This window comes from Procambarus clarkii, chromosome 5 (assembly GCF_040958095.1).
Source record: "Procambarus clarkii isolate CNS0578487 chromosome 5, FALCON_Pclarkii_2.0, whole genome shotgun sequence".
In the NCBI taxonomy this organism is placed as follows: domain Eukaryota; kingdom Metazoa; phylum Arthropoda; class Malacostraca; order Decapoda; family Cambaridae; genus Procambarus; species Procambarus clarkii.
This window is the reverse complement of record NC_091154.1, coordinates 26,506,726-26,520,691: the sequence shown is the minus strand read 5'-3', so window position 1 is coordinate 26,520,691 and position 13,966 is coordinate 26,506,726. Positions and strand designations below refer to the sequence as shown.

The 13,966-nt window shown below is 47.1% G+C and overlaps 1 protein-coding gene across 3 annotated transcripts in view; it reads left to right on the top strand.

The window, feature by feature from the left end:
* The window catches only part of LOC123765885 (guanylate cyclase 32E), a 350,346-nt gene that overhangs the window by 146,510 nt on the left and 189,870 nt on the right, over positions 1–13,966 (top strand). The window contains exon 2 of one of the 3 annotated variants that reach the window (XM_069299969.1): positions 9,452–9,653. In XM_069299969.1, coding sequence (XP_069156070.1) covers positions 9,459–9,653 — 195 coding nt within the window. In that variant the 5' untranslated portion in view covers positions 9,452–9,458. Of the gene's footprint in view, positions 1–9,451; positions 9,654–11,539; positions 11,690–13,966 lie in introns of those variants that run through there. The other 2 variants (XM_069299974.1, XM_069299977.1) reach the window with 2 other exon arrangements.

The following is a 13,966-nucleotide window of genomic DNA, read 5'->3' as shown; positions in this document are numbered from 1 at the left end:
TACATCACGCAGAAGTGCAAGGACGCAGCAAACAAGTTTGTCCCAGTCCAAAAAGAAAACAGAGAAATGAAAATGAGAAACCCATGGTTTAATCAGAGATGTGGGCTAGCTAAGCAGCAAAGTAAAAGGGCATGGAGAAACTATAGGAATAACAGGACACTGGAGAGCAGAGAAAGATATCAGAATACCAGGAATGAATATGTCAGGATGAGAAGAGAGGCAGAAAGACAATACGAAAATGACATCGCAAGCAAGGCAAAGACTCAGCCTAAATTGTTGCATAGCCACATCAGGAGAAAACAACAGTAAAGGAACAGGTTATGAAATTAAGGATAGGGGGCGGAAGGATTCACTACAAATGACAAGGAAGTGTGTGAGGAATTGAATAAGAAATTCCAGGAGGTCTTCACCTTAGAGCAAGGAGAAATTCCAGAGGTAAGTGTGGGAATAGCTAACCAGGAACCACTCGAAGAGTTTGAGATTACCAGCGGGAAAGTAAGGAAGTGTTTACTAGAGTTGGATGTGACAAAGGCTATAGGCCTAGATGGAATCTCCCCTTGGGTTCTAAAGGAAGGAGCAGGAGAACTGTGCCTACCACTCTCCATAGTGTATAACAAATCACTGGCAACAGGGGAACTGCCAGATATTTGGAAAGCAGCTAACGTAGTCCCGATATACAAGAAAGGGGATAAACAGGAGGCACTGAACTACAGGCCAGTGTCCCTAACTTGCATACCATGCAAGCTGATGGAGAAGATTGTGCGAAAAAAACTAGTGGAGCATCTGGAGCGAAGGAACTTTGTAACACAGCATCAACATGGTTTCAGGGATGGCAGGTCCTGCCTCACAGGGTTACTTGAATTCTACGACCAGGCAACAAAAATAAGGCAAGAAAGAGAAGGGTGAGCAGACTGCATATTTTTGGATTGTCAGAAAGCCTTTGATACAGTGCCACACAAGAGGCTAGTGCGAAAGTTGGAGACGCAGGCTGGAGTGAAAGGGAAGGTACTCCGGTGGATAGAGGAGTACCTAAGCAACAGGAGACAACGAGTCTGTGTGAGGGGTGAGGTCTCAGATTGGCGAGACGTCACAAGTGGAGTCCCGCAGGGGTCAGTCCTTGGACCTATACTGTTTCTGGTATATGTAAATGATCTCCCAGAGGGTATAGATTCGTTCCTCTCAATGTTTGCCGACGATGCAAAAATTATGAGGAGGATTGAAACAGAGGATGATAGTAGGAGGCTACAAGATGACCTAGATAGACTGAGTGAATGGTCCAACAAATGGCTGTTGAAGTTCAACCCGAGTAAATGCAAAGTAATGAAACTAGGCAGTGGAAACAGGAGGCCAGACACAGGATACAGAATAGGAGATGAAGTACTTAATGAAACAGACAGAGAGAAAGATCTAGGAGTTGATATCACACCAAACCTGTCTCCTGAAGCCCACATAAAGAGAATAACGTCTGCGGCATATGCGAGGCTGGCTAACATCAGAACGGCGTTCAGGAACCTGTGTAAGGAATCATTCAGAATCTTGTACACAACATATGTACGACCAATCCTGGAGTATGCGGGCCCAGTATGGAACCCGTACCTTGTCAAGCACAAGACGAAGCTGGAAAAAGTCCAAAGGTATGCTACTAGACTAGTCCCAGAACTAAGAGGCATGAGTTATGAGGAAAGGCTGCGGGAAATGCACCTTACGACACTGGAAGACAGAAGAGTAAGGGGAGACATGATCACAACCTACAAAATCCTCAGGGGAATCGACCGGGTAAACAAGGATGAACTTTTCAACACTGGAGGGACGCGAACAAGGGGACACAGGTGAAGCTGAGTACCCAAATGAGCCACAGAGACATTAGAAAGAACTTTTTCAGTGTCAGAGTAGTTAGTAAATGGAATGCACTAGGAAGTGATGTGGCGGAGGCTGACTCCATACACAGTTTCAAATGTAGATATGATAGAGCCCAGTAGGCTCAGGAATCTGTACACCAGTTGATTGACGGTTGAGAGGCGGGACCAAAGAGCCAGAGCTCAACCCCCGCAAGCACAATTAGGTGAGTACAATTAGGTGAGTACACAGTTGAGAGGCGGGACCAAAGAGCCAAAGCTCAAACCTCGCAAGCACAAATAGGTGAGTACAAATAGGTGAATACACACACTCACACACACACACACACACACACACACACACACACACACACACACACACACACACACACACACACACACACACACACACACACATACACACATCTATCTCCTGAGGCACATATAAATAGGATAACGACAGCAACGTACTCTACACTGGCAAAAGTTAGAACATCATTCAGAAACCTAAGTAAGGAGGCATTTAGGGCGCTTTACACTGCCTACGTGAGACCAGTCTTAGAGTATGCCGCATCATCATGGAGTCCCCATCTGAAGAAGCATATAAAGAAACTGGAAAAGGTTTAGAGGTTTGCAACGAGACTCGTCCCAGAGCTACGAGGGATTGGGTATGAGGAGCGCCTGAGGGAACTGTGCCTTACGACACTAGAAAGAAGAAGGGAGAGAGGGGACACGATAGGAACGTATAAAATACTCAGAGGGATTGACAGAGTGGATATGGACGAAATGTTCACACGGAATAGTAACAGAACGAGGGGACATGGGTGGAAGCTGGAAACTCAGATGAGTCACAGGGATGTTAGGAAGTTTTCTTTTAGCGTGAGAGTAGTGGAAAAATGGAATGCACTTAAGGAACAGGTTGTGGAAGCAAATACTATTCATAATTTTAAAACTAGGTATGATAGGGAAATGGGACAGGAGTCATTGCTGTAAACAACCGATGCTCGAAAGGCGGGATCCAAGAGTCAATGCTCGATCCTGCAGACACAACTAGGTGAGTACAACTAGGTGAGTATAACTAGGTGAGTAAACACACCCAATGTGTGTGTGTGTGTCAGAGCCTATTGGGGAGCCCAATAGGCACCGGAACCTGTACACCTGTTGATTGACGGTTGAAGGGCGGGACCAAAGAGCCAGAGCTCAACCCCCGCAAGCACAATTAGGTGAGTACACACACCCAAGGAAATCTGCGAGGCAGTGAACACCAGCGTCCACGGGGTGTTCACTCCCGAGCCTGAGCAGTTCTCATTGTTAGAATAGGAGATGACCCAAGAGGAGAGACTAACGGATATAGAAGTGACAGCAGAGGCGGTAATGAAACAGATAGCAACACAGGATGAAACTACAGCAGTTGGACCAGACAGACAGTTGGAAATAGACGGAATATTCACACGGAATACCAGCAGAACAAGGGGACATGGGTGGACACAGGAAACGCAGACGAGTCAAAGAGATGTTAGAAAGTTTTCTTTTAGCGTGAGAGTAGTGGGGAAATGGAATAAACTAAAGGAACACATTGTGGAAGTAAATATTATTCATAGCTTTAAAGCAAGATATGAGAGAGAAGGACAGGAGTAGTTTCTTTAAACTAGCTAAGGGTAGAAAGGCGGGATCCAATAGCCAACGCTCGATCCTACAGGCACAAATAGATGAGTACACAAACACACACACAGGGTAGTTAACAAATGGTGTCGGTGTTCAGGGTAGTTAACAAATGGTGTCGGTGTTCAGGGTAGTTAACAAATGGTGTCGGTGTTCAGGGTAGTTAACAAATGGTGTCGGTGTTCAGGGTAGTTAACAAATGGTGTCGGTGTTCAGGGTAGTTAACAAATGGTGTCGGTGTTCAGGGTAGTTAACAAATGGTGTCGGTGTTCAGGGTAGTTAACAAATGGTGTCGGTGTTCAGGGTAGTTAACAAATGGAATGCATTAAGTAGTGTTGTGGTGGAGGCTGACTCCATGCACAGTTTCAAATATAGATATGATAGAGCCCAATAGGCTCAGCAATCTGTACACCAGTAGATTGACAGTTGAGAGGCGGGACCAAAGAGCCAGAGCTCAACCCCCGCAAGCACAATTCGGTGAGTACAATTAGGTGAGTACACACAATCATACATACGATAAAAGCAGGCGTCCACATCAGACGAGTGTGAACATATACATACGCTTTCGGTCACCCTCTTACATACATACATACGACAGCAACCCCGTATATATGTACACACACACAAATTCCAGTATGTATTAAGAGAACATGTCCCAGAACATCATCAGATCAACATACAACACTGATATGTATAACAGGAGTGACGGACCAGGAGCAGACGGTCAGTGTGCGCTGTGCACCGTCACCCCCCCCTACCCCTCATGGGCACCGTCACCCCCCCTATCCCTCATGGGCACCGTCACCCCCCCTACCCCTCATGGGCACCGTCACCCCCCCCTACCCCTCATGGGCACTGTCACCCCCCCTACCCCTCATGGGCACTGTCACCCCCCCTACCCCTCATGGGCACCGTCACCCCCCCCTACCCCTCATGGGCACTGTCACCCCCCCCTACCCCTCATGGGCACTGTCTCCCCCCTACCCCTCATGGGCACTGTCAACCCCCCCCCCCTACCCCGCTGTCTCGCTAATTACCGATGACAGTGAAGGCTATAATATGTGAATGAAAAGACAGGTGCCTCCTGTTCCTCAATGCGGACTGAGTGATTGAATACACTTTTTTGTCAGCCATTTCGACAAATAATAATATACTTAACACCGTCAGTGGCCCCTTAACACCGGCAGTGGCCCCTTAACACGGGCAGTGGCCCCTTAATACCGCCAGTGGCCCCCTTAACACCGTCAATGGCCCCTTAACACCGTCAGTGGCCCCCTTAACACCGTCAGTCGCCCCCTTAATACCGTCAGTGGCCCCCTTAACACCGTCAGTGGCCCCTTAACACCGTCAGTGGCCCCTTAACACCGTCAGTGGCCCCCCTTAACACCGTCAGTGGCCCCCCTTAGCACCGGCAGTGCCCCCCTTAACACCGCCAGTGGCCCCTTAACACCGTCAGTGGACCCTTAACACCGGCAGTGGCCCCTTAACACCGTCAGTGGCCCCTTAACACCGTCAGTGGCCCCTTAACACCGTCAGTGGCCCCCTTAACACCGTCAGTGGCCCCTTAACACCGTCAGTGGCCCCCTTAACACCGTCAGTGGCCCGCTTAAGACCGTCAGTGGCCCCTTAACACCGTCAGTGGTCCCCTTAACACCGTCTGTGGCCCCCTTAACACCGTCAGTGGCCCCCTTAACACCGTCAGTGGTCCCGTTACCACTGTCAGTGGCCCCTTAACACCGGCAGTGGCCCCTTAACACGGGCAGTGGCCCCTTAACACCGTCAGTGGCCCCTTAACACCGTCAGTGGCCCCTTAACACCGTCAGTGGCCCCTTAACACCGGCAGTGGCCCCCTTAACACCGTCAGTGGCCCCCCCCCCCTTAATACCGTCAGTGGTCCCCTTAACACCGTCAGTAGCCCCCTTAACACCGTCAGTGGCCCCTTATCACCGCCAGTGGCACCCTTAACACAGTCAGTGGCCCCCTTAACACCGTCAGTGGCCCCTTATCACCGTCAGTGGCCCCCCTTAACACCGTCAGTGGCCCCCTTAACACCGTCAGTGGCCCCCATAACACCGTCAGTGGCCCCTTAACACCGTCAGTGGCCCCTTAACACCGGCAGTGGCCCCCTTAACACCGTCAGTGGCCCCCCTAACACCGTCAGTGGCCCCTTAACACCGTCAGTGGCCCCCTTAACACCGTCTGTGGCCCCCTTAACACCGTCAGTGGCCCCCTTAACACCGTCAGTGGTCCCCTTACCACTGTCAGTGGCCCTTTAACACCGGCAGTGGCCCCTTAACACCGGCAGTGGCCCCTTAACACCGTCAGTGGCCCCTTAACACCGTCAGAGGCCCCTTAACACCGGCAGTGGCCCCCTTAACACCGTCAGTGGCCCCCCCTTAATACCGTCAGTGGTCCCCTTAATACCGTCAGTAGCCCCCTTAACACCGTCAGTGGCCCCTTATCACCGCCAGTGGCCCCCTTAACACCGTCAGTGGCCCCCTTAACACCGTCAGTGGCCCCCTTAACACCGTCAGTGGGTCCCTTAACACCGTCAGTGGCCCCCTTAACACCGTCAGTGGCCCCCTTAACACCGTCAGTGGCCCCCTTAACACCGTCAGTAGCCCCCTTAACACAGTCAGTGGCCCCCTTAACACCGTCAGTGGCCCCCTTAACACCGTCAGTGGCCCCCTTAATACCGTCAGTGGCCCCTTAACACCGTCAGTGGCCCCCTTAACACAGTCAGTGGCCCCTTAACACCGTCAGTGGCCCCTTAACACCGTCAGTGGCCCCCTTAACACCGTCAGTGGCCCCCTTAACACCGGCTTCTCTTCCAATAGTTACTCCCCATTAACGGCCGCGCCTCTTCCCAGAGTTACCTCATTAACTGCTGCCTCACTTGCCTGAGTGGTCGCTCCAGCCAGTGGTCCTTAGAACCTCGTATCTCTAATTATCTTCCCGTGACCAAGTTCTTCACGGTCGCCTCCTTCACGGTCGCTTCCTTCACGGTCGCCTCCTTCACGGTCTCCTCCTTCACGGTCGCTTCCTTCACGGTCTCCTCCTTCACGGTCGCCTCCTTCACGGTCGCTTCCTTCACGGTCGCCTCCTTCACGGTCGCCTCCTTCACGGTCGCCTCCTTCACGGTCGCCTCCTTCACGGTCGCCTCCTTCACGGTCGCCTCCTTCACGGTCGCCTCCTTCACGGTCGCCTGGACTCCCTGGATTACATCACCTGTGCCTCCTAAACTTCACAGTCTCACTACCCATTGCTCCTCTTGGTCACTCAAAACGTTTTTTTTTTCTACGATTGTCCCTTTTCTTTTTATTTATTCAAATTTTCATGTCATGCTTATCTTTTTTCCCCCTTGTTCTCCTTTTGGTCTCTCCTATTCTCTCTCCCCCTCACAGTCTCCTCTGGTCTCTCACTCCTGTTACTTCCGCACTGTATCTTATCTGTAATTTATATATTTTAATATATAAATGACACACATATTTATATATTTTAATATATAAATGACACACATATTTATATATTTTAATATATAAATGACACACACACACACACACACACACATATATATATGTATGTATATATATATATATATATATATATATATATATATATATATATATATATATATATATATATAATGCCGTTTATATATTTTCTACCATCTTTGTCCCCATTTCAGCCTACAAATTCCCTCTCACCCCATCTCAGGCTCCCCCTTCGCCCTCCTCCCCCCATCCCCCGCTATGCCCTCTCTGCCTACTATCTCACCTCTCTCCATCAGCGCCTGCACCAACCATTAAGAGGTGATAAAGGTTATTAAATTCCTTTCTGAACTCATCAGAGATGAGTTAACGTGGAGAAGCGGGCCGAGTGCATTGTTAGCGGTGGGTAACTCTAGTGCCTTACGTCGAAGTGCATTGTCACGGTGCTTTCTTAAGTGCGTTAGAGAAGTGTGTTATATATGTTTCACCGGAGTGCGATACGTATGTGAGGTATCGGAGTGTCTTTCAGAGGTGTGTTGGAGAAGTGTATTACGGTAAGTTCATGTCAGCAGTTTGTTATTGAAAAATATGATCGTGCGTTCATTGAGGATATTCGCAATGGTGCGTTATTGGAGTGTTTGTTGAAGTGTGTCCCGTCTAGAGTGCGTCACTAGAGTGAGTGACTTGAGTGGGATGCTAGACGGCGTGCTGGAGTGTGTTACTCGAGGCTCGAGTGTTTTTCTAAAGTGCGTGATTGAAATGAATGTTACTAGCGTGAGTGCTTGTGTGAGTTGTGTGACTGGAGTGCCTTGGGCGTGAAGGTCACTGAGTTCATGTATAATATGAGAGTTGCATTTGAGTCATCCGTGTGTCACCCATATCATCAGTATGTCATCCGTGTGTCACCCATATGTGTCACACACATCATCAGTGTGTCATCATTGTAATACACCTGTGTCATCATTGTAATACACCTGTGTCATCAGTGTCATAAGTGGCTAATTAGTCAGCAGTGTCACAAGTGCGACATGTAATTACACAACAAGTCACTTCAACTGGCGAGTGCGTTCTCTGAGTGCATAATAAGCTGGCTGATGAGAACCAGTTGTATGTTTCACTCGAGTTGTTTAAAATGCGTCACCTCTACCTCGAGGGCCTCAATAAACCTAACAGCTTCCAGTTCCTCGACTATGGGGAGAGTGAATAATTCGAGGGCCATGTTTCGAGGGCCATGTCTCGAGGGCCATGTCTCGAGGGCCATGTCTCGAAGGCCATGTCTTGAGGGCCATGTCTCGAAGGCCATGTCTTGAGAGCCTGAACCAGACAACGATACAGCCCCCACCCCCCCTCCTGGGAGTACTTCATGCGAACGGTCTAACAACACGGTCTAACAACACGGTCTAACAACACGGTCTAACAACACGGTCTAACAACACGGTCTAACAACACGGTCTAACAACGCGGTCTAACAACACGGTCTAACAACACGGTCTAACAACGCGGTCTAACAACGCGGTCTAACAACACGGTCTAACAACGCGGTCTAACAACGCGGTCTAACAACGCGGTCTAACAACACGGTCTAACAACACGGTCTAACAACGCGGTCTAACAACACGGTCTAACAACACGGTCTAACAACACGGTCTAACAACACGGTCTAACAACACGGTCTAACAACACGGTCTAACAACACGATCTAACAACGCGGTCTAACAACGCGGTCTAACAACGCGGTCTAACAACACGGTCTAACAACACGGTCTAACAACACGGTCTAACAACACGGTCTAACAACACGGTCTAACAACACGGTCTAACAACGCGGTCTAACAACACGGTCTAACAACACGGTCTAACAACACGGTCTAACAACACGGTCTAACAACACGGTCTAACAACACGGTTTAACAACACGGTCTAACAACGCGGTCTAACAACACGGTCTAACAACACGGTCTAACAACACGGTCTAACAACACGGTCTAACAAGAGGCACTTGAACAAATAGAAAATAGAATTTGATACCATTCATTTCATAGAAGCCGTGAAAACATAAGGCTAAAAGCCAGGCTTAAATATTCCTAGGCTTAGTATAGTACATATATGTACTATATAAAGACTCAGCGTGTATTAGGCCTGGGTGAAGTTCCATTTGCAACATCAATAGAAAAATTATTTCACTTTGTTCCAATTCAGTAATACAAATGTCTGTTGTTTATTGGTGCTTCGGCTCCATATTTGTACGATCGACCACTTCGTTATTATAAATTCAGTCCATTAGACAACCGCCAGTTAGAATGGCGGGGCCCAAGAGCTAGCAGCTCGATCCTGCAGGCACAAATAGTAAATACACACACACACACACACACACACACACACACACACACACACACACACACACACACACACACATCCAAGGCAATTACCATGCATCTGACCTCTTGACTCCCGCCCTGACAGCGTGGTAATGGTGCTGACGCTGGCGGGGCGACTAGTGACGTGGGCGGCAGTGCTGCACGCCCACACCACCCACCTCAACCACGCCCACGCCCGCACCTTCAATCTGGGCTACCTCACGGGGTCCGAGAGGCTGCCTGAAGACTTGGAGTACAAGCGACCCGGACTCATCATCTCCGGGTCCATCACCCTGGCTGTGGAGGAGGTGAGTCAGCCAGCAGTAAGTTAACTCATGTGTTACTCGAGACGCTTACTCATCCTCTCCGAGTTCATCGCGAGGCGAGTCGTCCTCGATACTGTCTAGAGTAGATCCAGCCTCTTTAGCCTCTATATACTTTAATTGTCAAAGTTTTAGTACGAGCTACATTGTTTCTTACCTATATTTTTATTATAATTATTTATATATATTTATTTATTATATATATTTATATATTTATTATATTATTATATTTATATTATATTTATATATTTATTATATTATATTACATTTATATATTTATTATATTATATTATATTTATATATTTATTATATATATTGATTTATATTATAAATGTGATTGTATATTAGGAAGTTGCACCTAGAAGAGGTGTTACATGTGTCGTGTAGAGTGCTCTAGAGGCACCCTTCCTTACACTGATATATATACTACTCTTACCTATTTACGCTACACATGTTCTGGCGATATTATATATGTCTCTGGATGCAAGGCTTGGGATTAGGTAAGTCGCAGGTCCTTCTTTTTCCCTGTTTCAGGGAGTGTTTTCCCTTTTATTTCGACTTACTTAATAGGTCTTATTGCTCTAGTCCCAATTTTTGCATTTATCTGGGTTGAAATCTAGTAACCACCAGTTTGACAGTTCCTGAAACATATCCATTCCATTATCAATTTGATATTTTTTTTGCTATTAACATGAACTTCTCGTTTTAATAACTTTTAACTGTTAGCAAACATTTATTTAAATGCACCAACTTCCTCACTTAAGTAATTTACGTATATCAGTAATTTCGTAGACAATAGCAAACCTCTGTTTGCTACTGGGAGCGAACTCTTTAATCCAGTTTTGCTCTTCATCGTTCACCCAAGCCTATGTTTGAATCTTTTATTAAACACAAGCCTTGTGTATGTAATTATATCAACTGCTTTACAACAATCAAGGAAGTCACAGTTCAGCTTTCCTTTCCTGCTTAAAATCTTTGTCTTGTCATAAATCTCCAGTTATTTTGTGAAGCAGATCTTGCCTTCCTTGAAGCCGTTTTGGTGTTTTGGACCCAAGAACCTTTCACACAAGAGATGCTATACCAATGATAATACTTTTCAAGACGCTAGTGCTCTCTTAGCTAGTGCCCTCTTAAAGTGAAATACTGTTACATAATGAGAGCACCTTTCCAAGCTGGAGAAATTGCTGACCTGGAGAGCGTGCAGAGATCCTTTACTGCTAGAATCCACTCTAAACTAAACATCTAAACTATTGGGACCGACTGAAGAGCCTAAATTGGTATTCAATAGAGCTCAAACGGGAGAGATACATAATATTTTACTTGTGGAAAATAGTAGAGGGGCTGGCCCCAAACCTGCACATAGATATAACACCACATGAGACCAGAAGGCATGGCAGGATGTGCAGAATACCCCCGTTTAAAAGCAGAGGTGCACTAGGTACTCTGAGAGAGAACTCTATCAACACCAGAGGCCCGAGACTGTTCAACACACTTCCGCTACACATAAGGGACATAACTGGCCGACCCCTCACAGTGTTCAAGAGAGAACTGGATAAACACCTCCAAAGGATACCTGATCAATTAGGCTGTGATTCATACATCAGGTTGCGAGCAGCCGCGTACTTTAACAGCCTTTTTGACCAGTTCAGCATGAGGCCTAATCGGGGACAGGGCCGCGAGGACATTGATCCCCGAAATCATCGCAAGGTAACCACAAGGTTACCTTGCGGTTTCGGCCTGAGTTCTTAGGTTTCGGCCTGAGAACTTTGTACTCGCTGATGCTATCATATCTGGGTTGATATCATCTGTTTACCCCGTTATCTCGTGTACGACATTAAAGACCCTCAGTATTAGTGTTTTGGAGAGTCGTGTGGTGTAGTGATCACCAACGTCACTTCACAACCAAAGGATGTATGGTTTATTTGCTTTAACAAGACAGGAACGGTTCCCGTCTGGTTCACGCGACAGTAAACAGGACCAGAGGAGTAAACAGGACCCGCGGAGTAAACAGGACCAGTGGAGTAATCATTTTTATTTTGATATGAAAGTTTATGGTAGGACGAGGCTGGGACGAGAGATGGTTGATAGGTTCAGAAGAGAAATTGTTGGAAAACATGCACTGAACTGGTAGACGTGAGGGGAGAGAAGGTTGAGGCAGCTGCCTGTGAAGCAGTGTTTTGTGGAGAGAGGAGAGAGCAGGGAGAAAGGGAGTGTAATAGGATGTGAGAGACATATAGACTGAGTTAGTTGACAATTGATGTATAAAAGGGTTTATATTACATAAGCGTCATTTACATAAGACCCGGGCCCTTAGGACTACGACCCCTGAGTGCTGTCCACTCAGCCGCGAGGCCCCCGCGACTGGTGTGTGTGTGTGTGTGTGTGTGTGTGTGTGTGTGTGTGTGTGTGTGTGTGTGTGTGTGTGTGTGTGTGTGTGTGTGTGTGTGTGTATGTGTGTGTACTCATCAATTTGTACTCGCCTATTTGTGCTTGCGGGGGTTGGGCTTTGGCTCTTTGGTCCCGCCTCTCAACTGTCAATCAACAGGTGTACAGATTCCTGAGCCTACTGGGCTCTGTCATATCTACATTTGAAACTGTGTATGGAGTCAGCCTTCACCACATCACTGCCTAATGCATTCCATCCGTTAACTACTCTGACACTGAAAAAGTTCCTTCTAACGTCCCTGTGGCTCATGTGGGTACTCAGTTTCCACCTGTGTCCCCTTGTTCGCGTACCACCAGTGTTTAATAGTTATCCTTCTTTACCCGGTCGATTCCCCTGAGGATTTTGTAGGTTGTGATCATGTCTCCCCTTACTCTTCTGTCTTCCACAGACGAAGACAGAAGAGTAAGGGGAGACATGATGTGTGTGTGTGTGTGTATTCACCTAGTTGTATTCACCTAGTTGTGCTTGTGGGAGTTGAGTTCTACTCTTTCGGCCCGCCTCTCAACTGTTTACTAACTACATTTTTTTCACACCACACACACACACACACACATCCCCAGGAAGCAGCCCGTGACAGCTGACTAACTCCCAGGTACCTATTTACTGCTAGGTAACAGGGGCATTCAGGGTGAAAGAAACTGTGCCCATTTGTTTCTACCTGGTGCGGGAATCGAACCCGCGCCACAGAATTACGAGTCCTGCACGCTATCCACCAGGCTACCAGGCCCCTGTGTGTGTGTGTGTGTGTGTGTGTATGTGTACTCACATAGTTTGTGCTTGCGGGGGTTGAACTCTGGCTCTTTGGTCCCGCCTCTCAACTGTGTGTGTACTCACCTAATTGTGCTTGCGGGGGTTGAGCTCTGGCTCTTTGGTCCCGGTCTTTGGTGTGTGTGTGTATGTGTGTAATTAGCTAAGTGTAATTACCTAAGTGTAGTTAAAGGATGAGAGCTACGCTCGTGGTGTCCCGTCTTCCCAGCACTCTTTGTCATATAACGCTTTGAAACTTCTGACGGTCTTGGCCTCCACCACCTTCTCACCTAACTTGTTCCAACCGTCTACCACTCTGTTTGCGAAAGTGAATTTTCTTATATTTCTTCGGCATCTGTGTTTAGCTAGTTTAAATCTATGACCTCTTGTTCTTAAAGTTCCAGGTCTCAGGAAATCTTCCCTATCGATTTTATCAATTTTATCAATTTCTGTTACTATTTTGTATGTAGTGATCATATCACCTCTTTTTCTTCTGTCTTCTAGTTTTGGCATCACACCACTAGTTTTGGTGTGTTTGTGTGTGAGTGGGTTCAGTTGTGTGTATATCCCTGCTACAGTTGAAATTGAAATTGAAATAAGTTTATTGAGGTAAAATACACACAAAGGGATGACGTAGCTCAAGCTATTCTCACCCCATTCAGTACAACGTGTTAATACATACATAGACACACATCACAAATAAACACATTACCAAACATTCTGAGAGGTAAACATATACATTTCCTCCTTCACAAGTAGTATGTTATCAGACGTACACACAAATACTTTTATGACCTAGGTATACTACAGTTTGACTGGTGTAGTCTCATACAGCCATTAGACACAGGCGTGGGGGCCCATAAACCTTAACTCCTGAGATCCTTCAGAAGTGAGATACGTAAAGTTGGAACCAAGTTCGATCATCGCTTTTCCCGTTCTTCACGGGAAGAACGGTAGAAACATTAGCCGTTCCTTGAGGGAACCGCTACAACCTGTCCTCTCTGTTTCATCATAGTGAACAAACTTGTTTAAGTTGCCCGAAAATGAGTGTCGTATGGTGGAGTACTTGGGGTGGGGGTGGGGGGGGGGGCGGATGGAAACTCTA